This window comes from Salmo trutta, chromosome 10 (assembly GCF_901001165.1).
Source record: "Salmo trutta chromosome 10, fSalTru1.1, whole genome shotgun sequence".
Taxonomy (NCBI): Eukaryota; Metazoa; Chordata; class Actinopteri; order Salmoniformes; family Salmonidae; genus Salmo; species Salmo trutta.
The window spans coordinates 27,894,082-27,918,337 of record NC_042966.1 but is presented as its reverse complement, the minus strand read 5'-3'; the positions used below and the strand labels follow the sequence as shown (position 1 = coordinate 27,918,337).

Sequence of the window (24,256 nt, the reverse complement as noted above, 5' to 3'; positions counted from 1 at the left end):
AGGGACAATAAATAAAACATCATGTGGACACTTGGCTGGAGCCAGAAACACACCAGAGGTTATTTTAGTTCAAACGCCACAGTGGCACATGTGTATCTGGCTGCAGCCATTCCAAGGGTTATCGTTGCACATTAAAACAGTTATGATCAGACAATTACACATGGATTATTACAGGGCAACCGCAATGCAATGTAACTGGGGTTACTAGAAGACAAGTAGAGATGGTTGAGCTAGATTAGAAGAACATGATAATCTTGACAATTACAGCCCGACCGATATGCTTTTTGGGGTCTGATACGGTTATTTTGGGGACAAAACGATAATATTGGTGAACCGATATATCGGTCGGCTCTATTGACAATCTCCATGGACCTTGACTGGTCCCATACAGTTTGTGCTGTAACCAACTCTTCTAATCATTTTCTGATCTTTTTCCACTTTAATTGCTCTTTTGACTGATCAGATCAGCTCTTCTGTCAATAATTGGGCAAAAGATCAGAATTGGGCTGCCTGTGTAAATGCAGCATAACAAACACAGAAAGTTGGCTAAAGCACAAACAGACTGGACCACCAAGCTAACAGGGGCCATTGGAGTTGAGACAAGGTTCATACCGTGTCTTTCTGGGCCCTCATGGAGACAATCTGTAGTTCACTGTACTGTAGGTCCTTGGCTGGGTTCTTCAGCTCTTTGTGGTGCTCACTGGTGCAAGACAGGAATAATGGATTAGTATCACACACACATTGTAATGTGATTGTGTATGGGTGTGCAGCAGTGAGTGTATGTGTGAATGAGAGGGTGCTTGTCCATAGTGCAGGAATTACCTCAGGAGGAAAAACGACCTTGAACACTTTCTTCCACAGATCATGAGGGTTTTTAGCATGCAGAGTCCCAGTGTCAACATCAGTAATTGGGGGAGAACCTGGGAAGTAGAGTGAGATCAAGTGTATCATATTAAAATAACAGATACAGTAAGACCACGGAGCTGATCGTGGACTACGGGGGGGTGCACACCCCATCCACGTCAACAGGGCCGCAGTTTGGCATGGTCCCTCAGATCCTCAGGAACTTTTACAGCTGCACCATTGAGAGCATCCTGACTGGTTCTATCACCACCTGGTATGTCAACTGTACTGCCCTCAACCGGACGGCCCGACAGAGGGTGATGCGGACGGCCCAGTGCATCACTGGGGGCGAGTTCCCAGCCATACAGGACGTACATGACAGGCGGTGTGTGAGAAAGGCCCCAAAAAATTGCCAAAGACTGTTCTCCATGCTGACGCCCGAGAGGCGGAGCCAGTACATCAAGGCTCAGACCAACTCCTATACAGCTTCTATCCCCTGGCCATAAGAGTGTTAAATGGCTGACAACTACTGGTTTCTATCTCTCACAGACTATCCACACTGATTCTATGCCCATTCACAGGTCTCTACCCACTGACATACACACCTTCACTATCACACACACACACACACACACACACACACACACACACACACACACACACACACACACACACACACACACACACACACACACACACACACACACACACACACACACACACACCCCTATGCCGCTGTTCAATGGTTATTATTAAAAAAAAATTAAATGTAACCTTTATTTAACTAGGCAAGTCAGTTAAGAACAAATTCTTATTTGCAATGATGACTTCGCCCAGCCAACACTGGGCCAATTGTGCACCACCCTATGGGACTCCCAATCACAGCCAGATGTGATTCCGCCTGGATTCGAACCAGGGACTGTAGTGGTGCCTCGTGCACTGCACCACTCCTACTTATTCTGCTACTGTTCACTATTACTCCTGTTTATATGTATATATTACTATTAGTATATTACCATAAGTATTTATATATCCCGCTACCAGTCACTTTTCAGCCCTGTTTACATGTATATCCTACTACCAGTCACTTTTCATGTATAAACCTACCTCAACCACTCGTGTACTGGTTCCGACCTGTCTATATTCACATTTTTTAAATGTTTTCCCCCCTATTTTCTCTTATCTGTATCATTAATACTATCACTGAGTTGTTGGGATAGAGCTCTCAAGGTAAGAATTTCACAGTACTGTTTTACACCCGTTGTATCCCATGCATGTGGCGAACAAACTTTGAAACTATCATGAACACTGTTGGAGCTAGGAACACAAGCATTTCCCTTTCACCCGCAATAATATCTGCTAAAAATATGTGTATGTGACCAATACAATTTGATTTGAACAGTACAGCACTAACACTGCAGTACTGAATGTTACCACAAGGGGAAGCTAGACACAACACAGTTCACATATCTGGCTGATGAGTCCATCCCAGCAGGAATGACCCGAGGCTTACTGAGATCAGAGGACATGGATTTCCTGTCAGAATAGCAGGAAACATGTACATCTGTGTTAATATTGAATGACAGTTGTAATTCATTATACTGGGCCTAAGTATTGTGCTCTCAAATGTTCTGAAACATTGACCAACTGTGGCATTGATAGACAGAGGTAAAAAAAAGAAGTGATGCTAGTTGTGTGAATAAGCTCTTAGTTTTGGACATCAAGCTCTCAGACTCGCTGCTGTTGAACAGCAGGTGGAAGGATGGACAGATGTCGAGGCAAAGAGCATAAACCAATGAACAGTAGATTTAAAGACAGCATTGTGTGATTAAACTTACTGTACCAAAATCCTCATTGCATTTGAGATACTAGTTTGATATAGCCTACAGTGAAATTCTGATATGCAAAGGCACATTGGCAACGGCGTTGATGACTATTAGGCCGACAGGTCTTACCATCAAAGAAGCTGCGTAGTAATGGGCAATAAACCGAAGGGTCTTGCAGATCACTTTCCTCTCCTCAGAGTCAAAGTCCTACAAAGAAGATGTATTCATCCATCAAATATGCTCACTTTTCACAAAACATGAAATCAATAGAAATAGCCGACAATTGAAAACACAAATCTTAACAACTAGATTCGTCAGGGTGAATATTGTTTTTCAATGCCTTTATGCTGAGTGGTAGAAGTAGAAAACACATCTCACCTGAAAGATATCAAACTTGCTGCCGAAAATCAGCAGTGGAACAGAGAAGGGGTTGATCAGTTCTCTGTCCTGTGCACCTTGTGCTGGGGACAAAAAATGGCTACTTTAAAATGTGCAGTTTTGTCTCAAAACACAATGCCACAGATTTTTCAAAGGTGCATGCAATTGGCATGCTGATTTGACATTTGAATACATTAAATAAGATTTGCAAGTATAATTTATTTTCAGTCCATTTACGATTATGGATATTCTGCTGTAAATCAAAAATACACTTGCAGATTTAGAATCTACGAGCGCTCAGAGTTATGTCCCGGTTGTCACGTTACCAAGAGATATTTAAACTTGTAAAACGTTTTGTAAGTTTGTAGACAGATATTTGCAAGTGGAAATGTGATTGGCACGCTGGACCTTTTATTCCTGACCAATCAGTCCCCTCTGCCAAAACCACAACTGCCTAACCATTGGCTAGATTGTTCCATCAATCAAATCTCCGGAAGAAGCTCCCAATATGAGCAAGAGAGGATTAGGTAAATTAAACGAAAACTATCTACTTGAAAGTAATCGTCTTTTTTATCTGTGTTCATCAATTGTTTTGTGTGAAAAGGCATGGCAGTAGTTTGTTTATTATGTCGAATATAATGGTACATTTCATACCAGTGTTAACTAGCTGGCCTCTGATATTCACCCTAGTTTTACTATGAACTGGCAGCGAGGGTAAAATGAATACAGTACCAGTCAAAAGTTTGGACACACCTACTCATTCCAGAGTTTGGCTTTATTTGACTATTTTCTACATTGTAGAAAAATAGTGAAGACATCAAAACTATGAAATAAGACATATGGAATTATGTAGTAACCAAAAAAGTGTTAAACACATCAAAATATATTTTATATTTGAGATTATTCTAAGTAGCTGCCTTAATGACAGTTCAAAATGCAGAAATACAAATTGTTGAAACTGTTTGCTCCCCTTTCTACCAGATGTGACATATAGGTCACATTGCATAACTATTGCTAGGAGTGTTGGTTTATTTATTTATTTTACAAATATGTTATTTGGGGTCTCCTTGGCCAGTCCTAGTCACTGCTTAATTTTCATTCAAGGAAAACTGGGTCCATGGGATAAAATGGTTATAGTTCAAAAAGTAAAAACAGTATCAACAATCTTTTGACAAACAATCTATGTTCAGTCCGTTTGTAGATGCTAAGTTGGTTTGGTGTTTGTAGCTTTCAACTATTCAAGAACTGTGGCGAATCAAAATATTTCCCATTCAAGCCTATGGAGCTTTTATGAACCTTTAAATGAACAACCACACCTCAAGTATTCCAGACCGGTCTGCCTGTTTTAAAGTTTGAATGGCATTTCTAGCTTAACTAATTGAATACCAACCGATTTTGTTTCTCCAGCTAAAAGAAATGTCAATCGGGGAAGGATCAACACTTTTTATTTTATTGAAAATAAGTAACATATGTAAAATAACAAAAAACACATGAATTGCAACAATAAAATACATTGAATGAACAACAAAATAAATAAAATTGCGGTTTATACAAAACATGAAACAGAAAAGTAAAACACTAATAACAAATGTGTAAACTTTAATAATAACCCCCCAAAAAGTGTACTGAGCACTTAATTTTTCCCATTGCTTTCTTTTTTTAAATTTCATATACTGACAAACATGATGAATATGGTTAAGATAGTGTACTGAGAATAGCTACACAGAGGCAAGGCATCTAATTCTGAAATCTGTGTTGAATTTAGGTTTTTGGTTTTGTCCTTTTGTATCCAAAAACCACTCACGGTGACACTTGAAGAGCCTTTGACACATTTCATATTTTCTCACACTGCGATGTGCAAAATTATATAATTTCAGCCCACTACTTGATGATTACTCATAATAAAAAAAAATGCCATTCTACTATTCAAACTGGGCACTTAGTGACATCAAAAGTCTGTATACAAAGCAGAAAAGATGGAGAGCATGTCTTCTGGTACCTAACTTCACTATTGCTTAAGTGTCTAAATACTGTTGCACTATCTTGAATTATTTTATACTACAACACATAACTTTACATGGAAAGGCTTGTACAATGGTCAGGCTAACCCTCCAAAAAGGAACTACAGAGAAGCAGCAAACTCAATGAGGAGGTCTAGGGCTATACACACATACCGTATGAGTACATGAAAACATCCTCCCTTATGGAAATGTAGAAGAGTGAGCGATTCAATGTCAGTAAAAGGCTTGCTAAAGAAATCAAATGACTTATGATCATCATTCATACATGAAGTAATGACAGTGGTTACAGCGAATGAAGCTTTGACAGTAAGCTCTTTGCAGTCATGTTGTCTGATACAATTTTTAAAAAACTATGTAAAGTCCTTGTAAATAAACACTAAACAGACAGAGGCCCCTTTGAAAGAAGACCCACCAGCTTGCTCCAACCAAGGCCATTCAGGGTGGACATCTTGTAAACTATTATGGACTCCAGAAAAAGAGCATGTTACTGTATGAAGTGTTACAGTAAATAAGGCTGATTCAATACAGCCCAAGCTGAAACAAATAGGGTCATAGTCAGATTTTCGTTTCCACTTCCAGTTTGCAAAGACACCACATATCAAGTAATGCAAACCATATGAAATATGTCACTCAGGTCAAGGACCAGGCTTAGGCTACATACAAGCAGTACTGTACTGTAACATAGTCTAAAACTGTACTGTAACGTAGTCTAAAACCGTTTCAAACAGTATCAAAATGGTTTTGTGTGAATTGCATATCACCATAACAATGTATTTGATTCGCTGGGTACATAATTGCTCAGAAAAGTTGAAATTCAGTATTTTAGTCAAATGTGTGCAGAAAACAGATAGAAAACATATTACCAGCAAAACAGATAAATTGCCATTCAAAATACAATACGTAACATTTCTTGAGTTTGCTCCACAGTACACTTATTTCACTTCAGGAAACTTGGCTCACATTTAAAAAAGAATCTGTACTGTTAGCTTTGGTAAGTTTAATTACTATTGTAAAAGAAGAACATTTGTTTCCTGAAAGCAATTGTTTTCATACAATCGACAACTCCTACTAAATTAGTATGATTAATTTCGATGACACAAACGATGACACAAACAAGAAAGAGAACGCTCTACTCAGTCGATCTTGATACTAAATGTCAATGCTACTGGTTGCGACACAAATACAAAGTGTTCACTGTTTAGCTGGTGCCAGTACGAAGGGTAAGAAGAAAGATGGGGAGGCACTCTAGAAGTTGTCTTTACCATAGGGTGTGTCTGTGGCCAGTTTGCATGGAGGAGGATGGTAAACCAAACTCCAGAATGCAAATATGCCTGGCTAGAGGTCGACCACACACATTGCTGACTGCCACTCCTCTGTGTGTATCGATTGATGCGAGCTGCTTGACTTAGTGGTGTTGTTCATTTCCATTGACATTAATAAATAATATGCCATTTAGCAGACACCTTTACCCAAAGTGACTTAGTCATGCGTGCATGACTGTACGTCTAAAGAGAAGGGAAGAAATCCTGCTTAAGGCCTGTCCTGTTGGGTTCTGACATACAGTAGACTATAGGATGGTGGATCTTCATTCAGAAAAATTCATAAAGAGGGGAAATTGTTCTTTGAGGCGGGTGTTCTACATATGAAGCAGCGCAGAGGCTATGAATGTCACTTCTGGGGGATGGCACTCTCTTCTCCACTGGGGTGGATGCGGGTGAATTGCAGGCCTCCCAGGTCTCTGGCTGACCCAGACCCTGACCCCTCAGTGGGGGCTGAGGAGGCGGTGTTGCCCCTGGCTGAGGCTGTGGGGCCTGGGAGGGCCTCCTGGGGCCCCTGAGAACCAGGACTGGGCTTGGGTGTAAGGGGGCTGGTCAGGCCAAGGCCACTCAGGGCATCCAGGGTGCCGTCAGGATCCACCATTACATTTATCACTGAATGAGAAATACAGGAGATTGGTTCAAATGGATGAGCTTGTGTTTGATTGGGATCATACAGTATATGATAAAGCAAGTGGAATGTATGTAGTGAAACTATATATGTGTTTATAAGTCTGAATCTATTTGCAATACTACTGCCCACACAGTCTTCTTAGTGGTGGTCTACCATGCTATCTTACCTTGTAGCTGCTTCTCCACTCTCTTCAGCTCCACGAGGATAGAGGAGATCTGCTGTTCCAGGAGAGAAAAGGGGAAGGCAGTGACACGAGAGAGGAATAAAAGGTTGCTTCGTTATGACAATTTATGTATAAAAATAAATAAGGAAAAAATACATTTATAACCTGTTTCTTCCTTACCTTGTTAGAGGTTTTGAGAAGTGGTATGTCGCTCTCAGATCGGAGTTTGCTCTCAATCTCATCCCAATTCCTGTCCTTGTCTTTGAACAATATTCTGGAAAAACCATAGACCATAAAGTTGCTTTGCTTAATATCTCCTTGATCTCTTGTGAATGTCAGATATTCAGATATAAACAACTTAAAGAGCTTGATTGTTACCGTATTTTTCCTGCAGTTTTATCAACAGACTGTCTGATTTTAGCTGACAGCTGAGAGACAGATGTGAGCAGTAGACTGTCCACCACCGCCTCATCCCTGTTCCATGTGCGTCTGCGGAGGGCAGAGTGGGAGTCCAGGCTGTCTGGGGCGCGGGGACGGAGCTCCACAGGGCGTCCGTTTATCTCAGGGGCCTTGTTCTGCACCATGGGAGGGATCTTCCTGAAGTTGAGACTCTCGTCAAAGACACGGTCAACCAGCTGTGAGGGGCAGAGGAAGACCTTGTTGGTTATATGAGGCAGCTGTATGATTGTTAACCATGAATGGAACATTTACACTGTATCTTCTCTGTATGAATGTATGTATGCTATGGCCACTAGATTATCATAGTTATGAGTTACATAGTTATGAATTAGGTATTAAAGAAGTTAGCAGAGAAAGGTCAATGAAAGCTTGTTAAGAGAATGCAAATACACCTTTTAGTCATATCTGATCAGTATACAGCACTAATACTCAAAATGGGATACAAGAAATGCCAGTTCACAATGCAAGTTCACAGTCCACACCTTCGGCAGCAGATCAAAGATAAAGCGACGGTGAAGCAGAAGCCATTGAGCATTAGTAGTTTAGAAAAGGAAGGAAGGAAGGAAGGTAGGAGAGAATAAAGTAAAAGTCAAGCACCTTTTGCATGCCCTCCTGCGTGCGGCCTACCTCTTCGCGGGTATCGATGGCGGAGCCGGGCGTCGTGGCGGCGGTGCTGACCGTGGTGCTGGGAGCCGTGCCAGAGGAGCTGACCGAGTCGATCTCTCCGGCCACGTCGTGGATCTCCCGGGCGAGGATGGCCAGGTCCTTGGCCAGGTCTTGACTGATCCTACGCACACAGGGAAATAACCTATGATACATCAGACGGGCTTCTGGAACTGGGCAGAGAGTGACACTTCCATAAATCAGTACACACAAACAGATATCTCACAATGATATAAACCAAGACTACTCATTAGACATTGAGAAACGTCTGCATGTCAGCCTCAACAAGAAGCAATTAGTTTAATGTATAATGAACTGACACAGCACAGCACATATAACCATTCTACATACTGTCCACTAGATGGAGGTAAGACCATTTTCAATGTGAATTAACAATATTCACTTGTAAATGATCATATCCTTTGCAAGCATTTTATGCAAGGAACCTGAACTTCAAAAATGCTTTACTAAGAGCTGCCTACGATAACATAATATTGTCCTCCGTTACTTTAAATTTCCTTGTCTGATGCGTAAGAAATTCCTTGTGCGTGTTCTATGAGGCTGGTTGAATCATTCTTTTTCTCACTGCTGTCTGCTCAGTTCAGTCTCCCTGTGACTACTAGGTCAAGTGGAAGATATGCAGGATGAGGATGGGTGCAGGGAAGAGGAGAGAGACAGTGACTGATGATAGACCAACCTTTCCATGCAGGAGAACACAGGAGCTCTATGTCTAAGATGGTATGGTTCTATCTAATGACCACCATACTGTGTGAAAGTCCCTGCTGAGTCGGGAACCATTTATTACAGCCTCACAGAACAGAGTCAGTTAAAGTGGACTAACTAAAGATGACCATTGTTTGATCAGAGAGAAAACACTAAGCCATTTATTGGGCAGCCCTATCTACAGATAGTATCTTATTTACCAATTGTGCCATGTCCATGAAGCATATAAACTGAACTGAACTTCCTTGTGGATTCAAATAACAAATATTTGTGATATGAATGAGTAAAAGTAGATGGATTCTTGCGTGTGTGTTTGTGTCCCAGCTAGCACATTTGGTTCAATGGAAGTTGTGGGAATGTGTTTTTTGTTTCCCATTAGTTCTGGGAATGAAGCCATAAGTTTCCAGACCGGTAAAACTGAACGTTTTTTTAAATGAACATTTTGCCTGTTCTGGGAGTGTACATTTTTAGGTTGCAGGGAGGTTCTGACAACATTTTAATATGGTTCCCTAAAAGTTTACGTTCTGAGAACGGAAATGAAAAAGGTAATTAAATAATGTTCTGAAAACATGTTTCAATAATGCTTTTAATAATGCTGCTAGCTTAGTTTGGGTTAACTGTTTTGAACTCCATGTACAGATAGGGCACATGGAAATTCATCTGCTTAGGCATCAGTCATATTTATTTTTTATTGTGGCACTGTTTCGGTGAGATTCAAACCTATGATCTTCTATTATCTATCCATGGAATTACACTGCGCCACCAGGATGGAGCTCACATGTCATGTTTTTTTCATTCATACAAAACGGTTTATTTTAGTCTATTCAAACAGACCCCATTTTAAAGGAAACAATCACTCATTGAGATCAGGCGTGGCCAATTAGTGGGTGCAGCCAACTCACCTGAACACACTTAACAACATAGGTGGGAATTTCAGTACTTCAGCATAACGTTTTCTACAGGTTTCCTTATGGTTCTATTTAAAGCAATGTTCTCAAATTGCTCAGAGAATGTTAAGAAACACCTTCTGTGGGAATTTCAGTTCTTCAGCATAATGTTTTCTGCAAGTTTCTCAGAACACAAAAAAACACATTTAAAAATATGCATTCTGTTCTCAGCTTCAACAAAACTCTTCCTATCTTCTAAGAAACACATGGTTCTCAGAACATTATGTACTAGCTGGGTATCCTGCAACATTCCCAGAACGTTGTGGGAAGGTTGTATGTAAAATAACCATAGGACAACCACTCTCTCACCAAGCTCTAAGAAACATATGGTTCTCAGAACATTATGCGCTAGCTGAGGTGTGTGTATATGTGTTTGTGTTTGTACCCGTGCAGTCTTGTCTATGCATGTCTGAGTATGTATAAGTCGGAATAGATGAGTACCTGGCAATCTCCTCGCTGTGAGCAGTCCAGTCCTTGATGTACTCCTCCTGCTCTCTCATGCGGTGTTTGAGGACCATGCCTCCAGGGCCAACCTGACCAGAGTTAAGGCTGCTGGTGGAGCCCCCTAGTCTGGTACCCCTCAGGACCGAGTGGGGGCGCAGGGGGCGCCCGGGTTTGGGGGAGTTCCTGTTGGAGCCAAACTCCTCCTCTGAGGTGGATCCGTACTCTGGGGGCAGCCGTCTCCACCTGTTAGAGGCTAAGGTCAGGGAGAAAGATATAGTTATCATGAGATCATTTGTGTTTTGTTTGAAGTTATTTCACTCACTAAGAAAGCACCGGATGCTCACAGTGTCTAAAGCATTCTATCTTAAAGTTAAAGCCAAGCAGATTTCTGTAACTCTGAACTCTAGACAAATTATAGACAAGATATTCTGTAGGCTGATAGCCTGACATGAGGCTGGTGGAATGTAGGCTGATAGCCTGACATGGGGCTGGTGGAATGTTGGCTGATAGCCTGACATGAGGCTGGTGGAATGTAGGCTGATAGCCTGACATGAGGCTGGTGGAATGTAGGCTGATAGTCTGACATGGGGCTGGTGGAATGTAGGCTGATAGCCTGACATGAGGCTGGTGGAATGTAGGCTGATAGCCTGACATGGGGCTGGTGGAATGTTGGCTGATAGCCTGACATGAGGCTGGTGGAATGTAGGCTGATAGTCTGACATGGGGCTGGTGGAATGTAGACTGATAGCCTGACATGAGGCTGGTGGAAAGTGGTCTGATGGTGGAAATGTATATGGTTTTAACAGTGGCACATAATCAGTGAAGGAATACTACTTGCTCTCTCCCTCTAGCTAGACAATTGAACATATCTTGTTATAGTAAGTTATAGTATTGTCGGACGTGGCCACAGTGTCCCCCGACCCCCCCTGACTCAGCCTCCAGTATCTATGCTGTAATAATCTATGTGCCGGGGGGCTAGGGTCAGTATTTCTCCTGTTTTATCTGGTGTCCTGTGTGAATTTAAGTATACTTCCTCTAATTATCTCTTTCTTTCTTTCTCTCTCTCTCTCTCCCTCCCCTCCCGGAGGACCTGAGCCCTAGGATCATGCCTCAGGACTACCTGGCCTGATGACTCATGGCAGTCCCCAGTTCACCTGGTCGTGCTGCTGCTCCAGTTTCAACTGCTCTGCCTGCGGCTTTGGAACCCTGACCTGTTCACCGGACATGCAACCTTGTCCCGGTCCTGCTGTTTTCGACTCTCCCTCTCTCTACCACACCTGCTGTCTCGACCTCTGAATGATCTGCTATGAGGTGCTGATCTGTTGCACCCTGTACAACCACTATGATTATTATTTGACCCTGCTGGTCATCTATGAGCGTTTGAACATCTTGAAGAACAATCCGGCCTTAATGGCCATGTAATCTTATAATCTCCACCTGCACAGCCAGAAGAGAACTGGCCACCCCTCAGAGCCTGGTTCGTCTCTAGGTTTCTTCCTAGGTTCCTGCCTTTCTAGGGGAGTTTTTCCTAACCACCGTGGTTCTACATCTGCATTGCTTGCTGTTCAGGGTTTAAGGCTGGATTTCTGTATAAGCACTTTGTGAAATCTGCTGATGTAAAAAGGGCTTTATAAATACATTTGATTGATTGATTGTAATGTATCTACCTAGGTAGGCCTGAATCCAGTGCTTGACTGTCTCAGTTTCCAGTGACTACACTCTTTAAAAAAAGGTGCTGTCTAGAACCTAAATGGGTTATTCAGCTGTCCCCATAGGAGAACCCTTTGAAGAGCCATTTTTGGTTCCAGGTAGAACCATTTTGGTACTGCCATCCCACATTGTTTATGAAAATGTATAACACTCCAAAATATATCGTAACCCTAAAGATCTTTATTTATTAAATGCATTTTAAGTTATGTAGAAACGTTTTTAGTTACCCATAACTTAAAATGCATGTAGAAACTTTTCCACAGAGGGTTATATTGTACATGGAACCCAAAAGGGTTCTACCTGGAACCAAAAAGGGTTCTCCTATGGGGACAACCAAAGAACCCCTTTGGAACCCTTTTTCTAAGAGTGTACTGCTCTGTTAGAAGGTGTGGTCAATGCCACACTCATGGTGGATTAGTTACTCATCTTAGGGAATGTGTTAAGTCATCCCACTGGGCAAAAACTGGTTGAATCAACGTTGTTTCCTCGTCATTTCAACAACAACAAAAATCTATGTGATGATGTTGAATCAACATGGAAAACTGATTAGATTTGAAAAAGTATTTTTTCACCCAACTTTTAACCAAATTCCAATGACACTGATTTTTTGTTTGTTTGTTGATTTCACATTGAATTCACGTTAGTTGACAACTCAACCAAAGGTGAAATTAAAAATAGACGTTGAACTGATGTCTGTACCCAGTGGGATCACAATGTCACATCTGGGCCTAATGGCCTGTAGCCTGTACATGGATGACCTAATGCTCTCTCTAGATTTCAAATATATCAATTGGAATCACTGTAATAACATTTTACTTAACTACATGACAAGTTCTAATATGCTATGACAATGTCTTAAATGAATATTTCCACTAGGTGGAGTACAGCCCCTAAATAACACAATCCAGCGCTGCCCACAACATTTGCTCGTCTTGCATCAGCAATGATGTTAGGTTGGCTCAGTAACACTTGATGTAATCATTTTGGCTCTGTAACCCTTAGCTTATTGGCAATTAAGATTGAATAAAAGATTGGTCAGCTTTTGGCCAATAAGAGGGTTTGGGCAAATAACAATTCACTTCTATCCAATTTGAAACTTGTGTCCATAGTAATTCCGGGTACCTCTACATCTAACAGACCTAAACAGTTCCAATAAGATAGAAAGTTGGAGTAGAGCATTAGGGTTATCATTGTAGTGGCAGGTTGAAGAGGGGGACATATCACACACACACTTAACACACCACACTAAACACACCACACACACACACACAGAGCTCTCTCTGGTACAGTACCCATGAGCTCCTCCTCTGAAGGGTCAGGCTCAGGCTCAGGCTGAGGGCTCTCTGAACAGGACAGACAGCCAGACAATGAGAGTGATTTACACTGATCACAACACACACATGGACAAGGACAAACAATGACCAAGAAAGGACAAGAAGAAGGGCAAGCCTATCCAAAAACTGCAATGATGTAATAGTGGAAAAATCCTAACATTCCTTTACACCAGAATGGGGGGGAGACAAAGGGCTGGGGAAAAAACACACAAGATAGCATTTGACTTGCTCCTTTACCCCTTAACAGTTTTTTACATTAAATAATAGAGTCCTGAATGTATCAAGCTGTACCTTATATCAGAGGGAATGTATCGGAGATGAGAGCAGGACCTCACCTGAGGGAGTGCTGTGGATGGAGGGGCTGATTCTGGACTTGGCCTCGGTGAGCTTGGACACACTGTTGGCCCTCATGCGAGGAGCCAGTTTGTTGTCGGTGGGGGTGGAGGAGCGGAGTCCCAGACGCAGGGCGGTCTCTGCAGACAGGCGAGGGGAGGAGGTGCTGCTCCGGCCCACAGTACACTCTGAGTCACTACGGGCCGAGATGGAGCCCAGCCGCGTCCTCCTGGGCTGGGCCAGCATGTCCAGCCGCGAGGGGCCTTTACGACCAGACGGAGGCTTGGACGTGGAACTGGTGGTGGACACCTCGGAGGCCACAGACATCCTGTCTGCATCGGGCAGGTCCGTGTCGGATGTGTCCCCCAGTCTGGCCCGGCGGAGCAGGGACGTTCTGGTAGGCCGTGGCTGTGGCAGAGAGGCCTGCTTCCCCAGAGAGGAAGCTGTGGCGGCCTGGAGGGTCTTACTGGACTTACTGGAGCTGGTCTTGCTGCTGGATTTGGCCTCCAGTTTTGAATGTAGCAGGTCATCTGTAGAGGTGAAGTGGCTGCGGCCGTACGAGCGACTATACAAACTCTCCTGGTCAGAGGAGAGGATGTCGGAGATTGGGAAAGACGAGGTCTGATCATCATCCGTAAGGTCCTGGGATGGTTGGCGTGCCCGCGAGGAGGCCGGCTGGACGGAGCGGCGGACATCTGGCCGGCTGGGATCGGTTCTGGTTTTGGTCTTTCTCTCCAGGCGCTCGCGGGCGTTGGTGCTGGCAGCGGTTTTGGAGGTTGAGCTCAGGTTGCTCTTCTCCTTGTGCAGACTGCTTAGGGAGCGGCGTTTCTGGTGGGCTGCTTTCTTCTCTCCCTCCCCTGCCGCCTGGCTATAGGTGCTGGCCGTGTCCACGTCTGACTCGGGGGAGATGGAACCTGCCCGGTTGGCTCTGTCCAGCTTGTTCTCGTCCCTCAGCTTGGCCTCCAGGAAGGCCATGACAGCCTCTGTGTCCTTCAGCAAGGTGGCTGTGTCCATGCTGCTCACAGAGTCGCTGCGCTCGCGGCCCAGGACACCAGCACCACATTTGATCCGGGGGATCAGCTCAATGGGCACCAGACCACTGGGCTTCTCGATGGTGAAGCTGCCCTGGCGGACCAGAGGCTTGCCCCCTGACTTCTCCCCCCCGTCCCCTCCATCTTTGCTGTGGTGCTGAATCCTGTCCTCCGCCCGTCTCCTTCTCTCCTCGGACCTCTTCTCACTGCTGCTCATAGGTCTGAGAGGGGGCTTGGAGGAGGCCTGTAGCGGGGCCTTGGTCTGTTTCTGTTTGCCCTTCATCATATCCCCCTCCTCTATGGAGGCAAAGCATGCCCCGTCTCCTTTATGCTCCACCTGGCTCTTCTCCTGGGGCTCCGTGTCCTGTTTCTCCCCGATCTCTGAGCGATGCAGGCCTAGGCCGGACAAGCTCTTCCCTGGATTAGCCCGGGGGTCGTCGATAGGGAGCTGGGGGAGGGTCCTGCGTTTTCGCTCGGTGAGACTGGAGGTGGCCGAGCTGGCGCTTCGGATGGACACGCCCGACTCAAAGGCATCCGCTTCTGGTAGAAATAAACAAAAATAGTAAAGCTACATTTCTAGTTTTGTGCTATTGTGTGAAGAAAATACCTTCACTAATACAGATGCAGATCCACATGATCCTGGTTTTGGTAAATATAGGAGCCCTACTGTACCTCTCTGCTGATGGATGAAGGCAGGTGACTCAGCCCCAGACCCTTCTGGGTCAGTCCTGGTGTGGTTAGCAGATAGACTGGCCCACTGAGACACCCAGCGACTACTGCCCACTGCCACCGGGTTCTCAGACAAACTCTGATGAGAGAGAGACAGAGAGAGAGAGTGTGAGAGAGAGAGAGAGAGAGAGAGAGAGAGAGAGAGAGAGAGACAGAGAGAGAAAGACAGAGAGAGAGAGCGAGAGCGAGAGCGAGAGAGACAGTTAGCCTAGTCTCTCTTGATAGACTCATGGCACTTCACCCCATTCAGAGATACAGCGGCTGTGGGAAGAGACAGTTAACCTAGCAAATCAACACATCCCTGCTACTGGCCACATAGAACTGGAGGGAGTATCCACATGTAGCAGGGAGGACACAGAACACAACGCTGCTGCCATTTGTTCACCTCTGAATGGTCTTTTGTTTAAGTGATGAGCCTTTTGTTTAAGTGATGAGTCAAATAATATTCATTATGTATTAGCTGATTCATATTTTAAACTAAGCATGGGAATGTGAAATGATCTATCGATCTCTGGCTCTATCCGTTTTTTTATTACACTCTAGTGCTACTGAGGAGAATATTGTTTTCACAGAGCCAAAGTGTATTCCTTTGCATGGAGTCCTATCAGAAAGTCACAAGCTAAAGCAGAAATAGTAACTGAACAGAATAGCAGAAATTGTACTGAACAGAATATCGAGATCAGAGATCCACATATACATCAGATAGACTATTGTAGCCTACTGTATATACAGTCTCCTTCCTCCCCTCGTGCTTGAATGGAACTTGCCTGGAGGGGGAAAAGTGTAATTTCTCATCGCTCTATGAACTAGGTCAGGCACTGAGTGGCCTACTCTGTCAATAACAAGGATGTGGTCAAGTCAGGGAGTGACACAACTAGTCCACTACTGCCCTACCAACAGAGTCATTGAAATCAGGAGCTCTTGCTTTCCACCTTTTAGAGTAAATAGATATGCCACTTTAGACAGGACCCTGTCACTCATTTCTGGTTTGTGCATCATTCCCCTCAGAACACGAAAACAATGGGAGTTCCACTGGAAAATAAATGCTATTTTGGCATATTAACACTCAACAGTCTTCAGAGGCTGTCCCGTTCCTGAGAAGGAATCTGAGGGTCACAGAAAAAGACAGCAAGCGACTCCACCCTAGTACGTCAGGGTCATAGTAATGAATCTCAGTAATGTTTACATTTCTCAAGCATCACATCACTGAATGAGATACAGTTGAAGTTTACATACACCTTAGCCAAATACATTTAAACTCAGTTTTTCACAATTCCTGACATTTAGTCCTAGTAAAAATGCCCTGTCTTAGGTCAGCTAGGATCACCACTTTATTTTAAGAATGTGAAATGTCAGAATAATAGCAGAAAGAATGATTCATTTCAGCTTTTATTTCTTTCATTACATTCCCAGTGGGTCAGAAGTTTACATACACTCAATTACTATTTGGCAGCATTGCCTTTAAATTGTTTAACTTGGGTCAAACGTTTCGGGTAGCCTTCCACAAGCTTCCCACAATATGTTGGGTGAATTTTGGCCCATTCCTCCTGACAGCGCTGGTGTAACTGAGTCAGGTTAGTAGGCCTCCTTGCTCGCACACGCTTTTTCAGTTCTGCCCACAAATTTTCTATAGGTTTGAGGTCAGGGCTTTGTGATGGCCACTCCAATACCTAGACTTTGCTGTCCTTAAGCCATTTTTCCACAACTTTGGAAGTATGCTTGGGGTCATTGTCCATTTGGAAGACCCACTAACGACCAAGCTTTAACTTCCTGACTGATGTCTTGAGATGTTGCTTCAATATATCCACATAATTGTCCTCCCTCATGATGCCATCTATTTTGTGAAGTGCACCGGTCCCTCCTGCAGCAAAGCACCCCCACAACAGGATGCTGCAGGAGTTGGATGGTGTTCTTCGGCTTGCAAGCCTCCCCCTTTTTCCTCCAAACATAACAATGGTCATTATGGCCAAACAGTTCTATTCTTGTTTCATCAGACCAGAGGACATTTCTCCAAAAAGTACGATCTTTGTCCCCATGTGCAGTTCAAACCATAGTCTGGCTTTTTTATGGCGGTTTTGGAGCAGTGGCTTCTTCCTTGCCTTTCAGGTTGTGTCGATATAGGACTCGTTTTACTGTGGATATAGATACTATTGTACCTGTTTCCTCCAGCATCTTCACTTTGCTGTTGTTCTGGGATTGATTTGCACTTTTCGCACCAAAGTACGTTCATCTCTAGGAGACAGAGTCCTGACGGCTGCGTGGTCCCATGGTGTTTATACTTGCGTACTATTGTTTGTACAGAGGAACGTGGTACCTTCAGGCATTTGGAAATTGCTCCCAAGGATGAATCAGACTTGTGGAGGTCTACAATTTTTTTTCTGAGGTCTTGGCTGATTTCTTTTGATTTTCCCATGATGTCAAGCAAAGAGGCACTGAGTCTAAAGGAATGCCTTGAAATGCATCCACAGGTACCTCCGATTGACTCAAATGATGTCAATTAACCTAACAGAAGCTTCTAATGCCATGACATAATTTTCTGGAATTTTCCAAGCTGTTTAAAGGCACAGTCAACTTAGTGTATGTAAACTTCTGACCCACTGGAATTGTGATACAGGGAATTATTAGTGAAATAATCTGTCTGTAAACAATTGTTGGAAAATTACTTGTGTCATGCACAAAGTAAATGTCCTAACCGACTTGCCAAAACTATAGTTTGTTAACAAGAAATTTGTGGTGGTTGAAAAACGAGTTTTAATGACTCCAACTTAAGTGTATGTAAACTTCTGACTTCAACTGTAGATGCTATCAGGTGTTGGTAGCCTGGTGACTATGATGACTAAAAGATGTGAGAGATTGGGTATAATAATTTGTGTCTCCATGGAAGGGGTGTTTTACCTCAGATGGAAGGCAGCTTGGTTTCGCAGTTTCTCCCGTCTCTGTTGTCTTCTTCCTCTCCTTCTTCTCCTTCCCCGCTTCTCCCTGTTGGTGTTCTACTGGTACTGAGACAGACGGATCCTGGTTCTGCTCCACCCCAAACACCTGAGCATCAAGAAAATAAAGAGCTTCATGACTCATCACTGCCACTCACGGTAGTCTACTACAAAGACAAAGGTGGCTGATATTGGACCAACATGAGGGCCAGTTGGATCAAAGCACTGCCCCCACACACTTCATACATCCATAGCGGCCATGTAAAAAGACAGGGAGCAGTGTGCCAATTACTGTGTCAGCTAATTATAGGAATTACCATAATCACACTTCTAGTTAAGAGAAGACTACCCAGTCTATGCTCTAAATAAATCTGACAACCAATGCCCCACCCACTCTCCACTTACTCCATGCCCCAATTACCATCTTTTAAGTCCCATATAAATATTTAATGAGTCAAAAATGACATCTCAGGGCTACATGTTTAAGAGTTTAAACTGAGCTTTTTGGGGGAATCTTAAGCCAGCAGTAAATCCTTACTTCTCTACTTCTGAGACTCGCCCTTTTAGAAATCTTTTCATTCAGCATGAGAAAGCATGCAGGCAGCTGTTACATAAGCAAACCGGTGGTTTTCTAAACTCCCCGGAGGATGATCGAATAATGTAGAGAGCTCGATGGTGAGCCCCATTAGATTTGCTCTACAGCGGTATGTAACATGTGGAATGCTGTGTTCAAAGTGAGAGCTAGCTAAAGGCTAACCTTGTTTTGCAGCAAGGTATTATGATCCTAAACTAGTCCCTAGGTGTCAATAGAACAGTTCATTTGGAAGAAGGTGAGGATGGATGATGACATTTCTGCTCATCTTTTGTAAATTATGTGTGCTTAAGGGAGTTACTCATGAGTCTAATGAATGAGTCTTGTGCGTGAGTCTTATGAATGAGTCTTGTGCGTGAGTCTTATGAATGAGTCTTGTGCGTGAGTCTTGTGCGTGAGTCTTATGAATGAGTCTTGTGCATGAGTCTTATGAATGAGTCTTGTGCATGAGTCTTTTGCGTGAGTCTTATGAATGAGTCTTGTGCATGAGTCTTATGAATGAGTCTTGTGCGTGAGTCTTATGAATGAGTCTTGTGCGTGAGTCTTATGAATGAGTGTTGTGCATGAGTCTTATGAATGAGTCTTGTGCGTGAGTCTTATGAATGAGTCTTGTGCATGAGTCTTATGAATGAGTCTTGTGCATGAGTCTTATGAATGAGTCTTGTGCGTGAGTCTTATGAATGAGTCTTGTGCGTGAGTCTTATGAATGAGTCTTGTGCGCGAGTCTTATGAATGAGTCTTGTGCGTGAGTCTTATGAATGAGTCTTGTGCGTGAGTCTTATGAATGAGTCTTGTGCGTGAGTCTTATGAATGAGTCTTGTGCGTGAGTCTTATGAATGAGTCTTGTGCGTGAGTCTTATGAATGAGTCTTGTGCGTGAGTCTTATGAATGAGTCTTGTGCTGTGTTAACTGTGGTTTTTATTATGGCAGCTGTTGCACTGGATTGTGACAGCCAGGTTATGCAGCAGGTTATATAGCTCACTCTCTCATTGTATATGGCTGTTTGTATGAGCTAACCCTAATTAGAACAGAGAGACTTAAGGGAAATTGACCGCCACATCAGGGCAAAGACCTATGCTGCTTGGTATACCATTTCCTGACAGTAACATTTCTTTGTTAATATACCATTTAAAATGCGTATATTAGTGAGTGCCTGACCAAGACCTTCAGTGTATAAAAGTTTTAGACTGCATATTGTACAATGTACATTTTTTCAATTGGTCTCGCAACGACCACATTCAGTTGGAAATAAAATACCTTACAAAATTAAATCCAATGTACTTTTACCCATGGGCCACAGAGCATCAGAGGACATAGTAAAATGCTTTTCATTCGGAACGTAGCGATGTAATAATTCATTATGACAGATCATTACAGCTTCAAAAGCTCAGCATGCTTAGTGGATGTTATTTATGGCGGACATTTTAGAAAACTGAAGAAAAATAACATGACCTTTGATACAGTTAATTCAAGACACCTAGAACTTGGCCATTCTTACATTCAAACAAGGTCAGCTTTCCTACCTGCAATTCAGAAGATATTTTTTTCAAATAGAAATCGTATTCACAGCAACCCAACCCATAACGATAAATCCTTGAGGTGTGTGAAAATACTTCAGAAAGCTGACTATACCTTGTCTATCATGCGCCTGGCCTCCTCCTCCTCAGGGTTGCGGTTCTCCAGCTCGATGGTGTAGGTTCCCTTATCACTCTGGTCATCCTCCTGCTCCCTGTCCCTGTACCCCTGGGACCGAGGGGTCCTCAGACCCTCCTCACTGGGGCTGGGCTCAGTGGTCTGGTGGCCTGTACTGACCGAGCTCCTTCCTATGCTCTGGTCCTCAGACCTCTGCTTCATCAGGACCCGGGCGGCCGTGGGGGCACCCGCTATCAAGGCCGCTGATAACGGGGCCTTGCTGAAGTCTGTGGCTGTGGTCGTGGTAGAGGGGGACTTAGGGTGGGAGGGGGGCGTGGGGCACAGAGCCTCCCCGGCCGCGCCCCCGAGCAGCGGTGCAGTCTGCGAAAAGGAGTAGGATCGTCGCTTGCGGGGGTTGTCGTCATCGTAGAACTCGATCATGAAGGCGGTCCTGTTGCTGGTGGTCCGGCCCCCCTGACTCCCCTGACCCCCCTGTCCTCCCTGCGCTACCCTCAGCCTCTCCTCCAAAGCCAGCCTCCGGTTGCCGAAGCGCAGACCAATCCCGTTCTCGGAGTCGCTCTGGGTGCCGTCCTCATGCTTGCTGCCTGGGAGGCCCAAAAGAGGAGAGCACATACCTGAGTTACTGCGCATACAGGAAACACTAAACATCTAACCTCTGACCATTCAACTGCTAATTAGGACTTAGAGAGAGAAAGCGAGAAGGACAGGCCTCCATAGCCCTCTATGACGCAATCCAATATGCGGCAGCACTCCAGACTTCACCCAGCCACAGTAATACCAGCCCTGCCTCCTCAGTGGGCAGAGGGGGAGAGAGGAGGGGGTTGGAGGAAGGAGCAGAAGCAGGAAGGGTGGAGGAAGGAGGGAAAGTGGGTATTCTTTAGCGGGGGCTCAGGAAATAGCATGAAATCAGACCTGACAGTGGTGGGTTCAGAGGCAGAAATCACCAGGCCACTCTGGAGACAGAGGCCTTTCATGCAGCAGCCCCAGACAAAGGAACTGTTAGGAGCCTCACAGCGCTGCCTGTCTCTGAGTGACTAGAGCTGGCTGGCCCCGGCCCCACATGAGTCAGACTGCAACTCCTCCACCTCATCACACACAGCACATAGACACATCTAGCAAAAACAACACAGTTAACCCTACTACACAGTACAGAACAAACAACACAGTTAACTCTACAAAGCACAGAGGCACATCCAATCAAATAACGTTATTAACCGTAATATACAACATAAAGAGACAGCCAACAAAATAACAGTTAACCCTACTACACAGCACAGCAGCGTTAACCCTCTAACACACAGACAAATGTAAAATGTCAAACCTCCATCACACAGTGTAAAAACACACAAGAACATTCACAACCTTCTACAGTAAGTGAGTAAAACCACCAAAACGTAACATAATTATTAAACTGTTGGTTAATTTACGTCCCAAACAACAAAGTTAACCCTTACTTTGCAGTGTAAAAGCTACACAGTATCTCCAGGCGGTCCCCATCCACCCCGTGCACCGCCTGCCTCTCCATCCATTGTGTTTCAGAGACCCACCTGAGAACATGAATATTAACACAGCAGCCTCTGGCTCGTCTCACTTTCCCGTCCTCACGCTTGACGGCACACACACAGCTCTCTGTCCCTGGGGCTGACGGCAGCACTGAGCACCACTGAGCACGACTCAGACACACATGTATGGTTTATACACACACCAGGGTCCTAAGCTCCCAGTCCTGACCGCCTGCAGCACGACAACTCCAACCTCAACACCGACCCCTGTTTCTCCCTCCTCTCGGTCCCACAGCTGGACTCCCACCACAGCCTCTGGAAGGTACAGCTTCAGAATAACCCCAGAAACCGAGTACAGGAGCCACACCTAAAACTGGAAAGACTGCATTGTCCAGCAGCATTGTATGTACTGTAGCACTCAGCAGCTCAGCCTCTGACTTCACCTTCATACATGCTATGTGCTTCATAAATCTCTATTCATACCATCCTGTCTGCGCCCCACCCCCACCCCCACCCCCACCCCCATCTATCGTACACCATAGATTAGCAGCCATTTAATTAGCCAGCTCCAAAGAGTAGCTAGCGCCCAGCCCACACTCTCTCCTGAGTCCTGTCAAACAGCATCCCACAGCAAAATAACCCTACTCAGCAGTTAGCAGGGAGAAGAGGTAGAGAGAAAGAGAGAGAGAGAGCAAGAGAGAGAGAGAGAGATTCATGTTGTCGTACCCAAAAAGTGCATTACAAAAGGCCCAGTGATGGTAATAAAGATGCAGACAGAGATAGTGTCCAGGCTCCAATTAAAATATGAAACAAAGGAAAAGCACAACTAAAACACTATGTGGATGAATTATTAAGGAGATGGGATGGATGTGGCCTGGCTCCTTGGTGTTCAGCAGAAAATCAGTGCCTTACGCAGGGAGAATGGAGAATGGGGGAGGTAGAAAGGCAGGTAGCCCACTATGCCATCCATGCTAAGCTCAGACAATGGGTGTCAGAGCTGGGAGACGGCTGGGGGATATAGAAGTACTGGCGACTAATTAACTGCCATTAACAGACCCATACTGTATATAGTCTCTGGGTTTATGTAGGGCAGAGAGCCATACTGTAGTCTCTGGGTTTATGTAGGGCAGAGAGCCATACTGTATGTAGTCTCTGGGTTTATGTAGGGCAGAGAGCCATACTGTATGTAGTCTCTGGGTTTATGTAGGGCAGAGAGCCATACTGTAGTCTCTGGGTTTATGTAGGGCAGAGAGCCATACTGTAGTCTCTGGGTTTATGTAGGGCAGAGAGCCATACTGTATGTAGTCTCTGGGTTTATGTAGGGCAGAGAGCCATACTGTATGTAGTCTCTGGGTTTATGTAGGGCAGAGAGCCATACTGTATGTAGTCTCTGGGTTTATGTAGGGCAGAGAGCCATACTGTATGTAGTCTCTGGGTTTATGTAGGGCAGAGAGCCATACTGTATGTAGTCTCTGGGTTTATGTAGGGCAGAGAGCCATAATGTATGTAGTCTCTGGGTTTATGTAGGGCAGAGAGCCATACTGTATGTAGTCTCTGGGTTTATGTAGGGCAGAGAGCCATACTGTATGTAGTCTCTGGGTTTATGTAGGACAGAGAGCCATACTGTATGTAGTCTCTGGGTTTATGTAGGGCAGAGAGCCATACTGTATGTAGTCTCTGGGTTTATGTAGGACAGAGAGCCATACTGTATGTAGTCTCTGGGTTTATGTAGGGCAGAGAGCCATACTGTATGTAGTCTCTGGGTTTATGTAGGGCAGAGAGCCATACTGTATGTAGTCTCTGGGTTTATGTAGGACAGAGAGCCATACTGTATGTAGTCTCTGGGTTTATGTAGGGCAGAGAGCCATACTGTATGTAGTCTCTGGGTTTATGTAGGGCAGAGAGCCATACTGTATGTAGTCTCTGGGTTTATGTATGGCAGAGAGCCATACTGTATGTAGTCTCTGGGTTTATGTAGGGCAGAGAGCCATACTGTATGTAGTCTTTGGGTTTATGTAGGGCAGA

The 24,256-nt window shown here is 44.3% G+C and overlaps 1 protein-coding gene across 10 annotated transcripts in view; it reads right to left on the bottom strand.

The window, feature by feature from the left end:
* Positions 1-4,579: 4,579 nt before the first annotated feature.
* The window catches only part of cep170aa (centrosomal protein 170Aa), a 64,241-nt gene continuing 44,564 nt past the window's right edge, over positions 4,580-24,256 (bottom strand). For 3 of the 10 annotated variants that reach the window (XM_029765203.1, XM_029765212.1, XM_029765211.1), the window contains 11 exons: positions 20,709-21,313; positions 18,450-18,593; positions 15,498-15,633; positions 13,797-15,365; positions 13,420-13,470; positions 10,415-10,670; positions 8,238-8,448; positions 7,560-7,816; positions 7,362-7,455; positions 7,185-7,236; positions 4,702-6,999 (listed from right to left, as the gene is read on the bottom strand). In XM_029765203.1, the coding sequence (XP_029621063.1) occupies positions 6,737-6,999; positions 7,185-7,236; positions 7,362-7,455; positions 7,560-7,816; positions 8,238-8,448; positions 10,415-10,670; positions 13,420-13,470; positions 13,797-15,365; positions 15,498-15,633; positions 18,450-18,593; positions 20,709-21,313 (3,638 nt within the window). In that variant the 3' untranslated portion in view covers positions 4,702-6,736. Of the gene's footprint in view, positions 7,000-7,184; positions 7,237-7,361; positions 7,456-7,559; positions 7,817-8,237; positions 8,449-10,414; positions 10,671-13,419; positions 13,471-13,796; positions 15,366-15,497; positions 15,634-18,449; positions 18,594-20,708; positions 21,314-24,256 lie in introns of all 10 variants that reach the window. The other 7 variants (XM_029765213.1, XM_029765204.1, XM_029765206.1 and 4 more) reach the window with 7 other exon arrangements.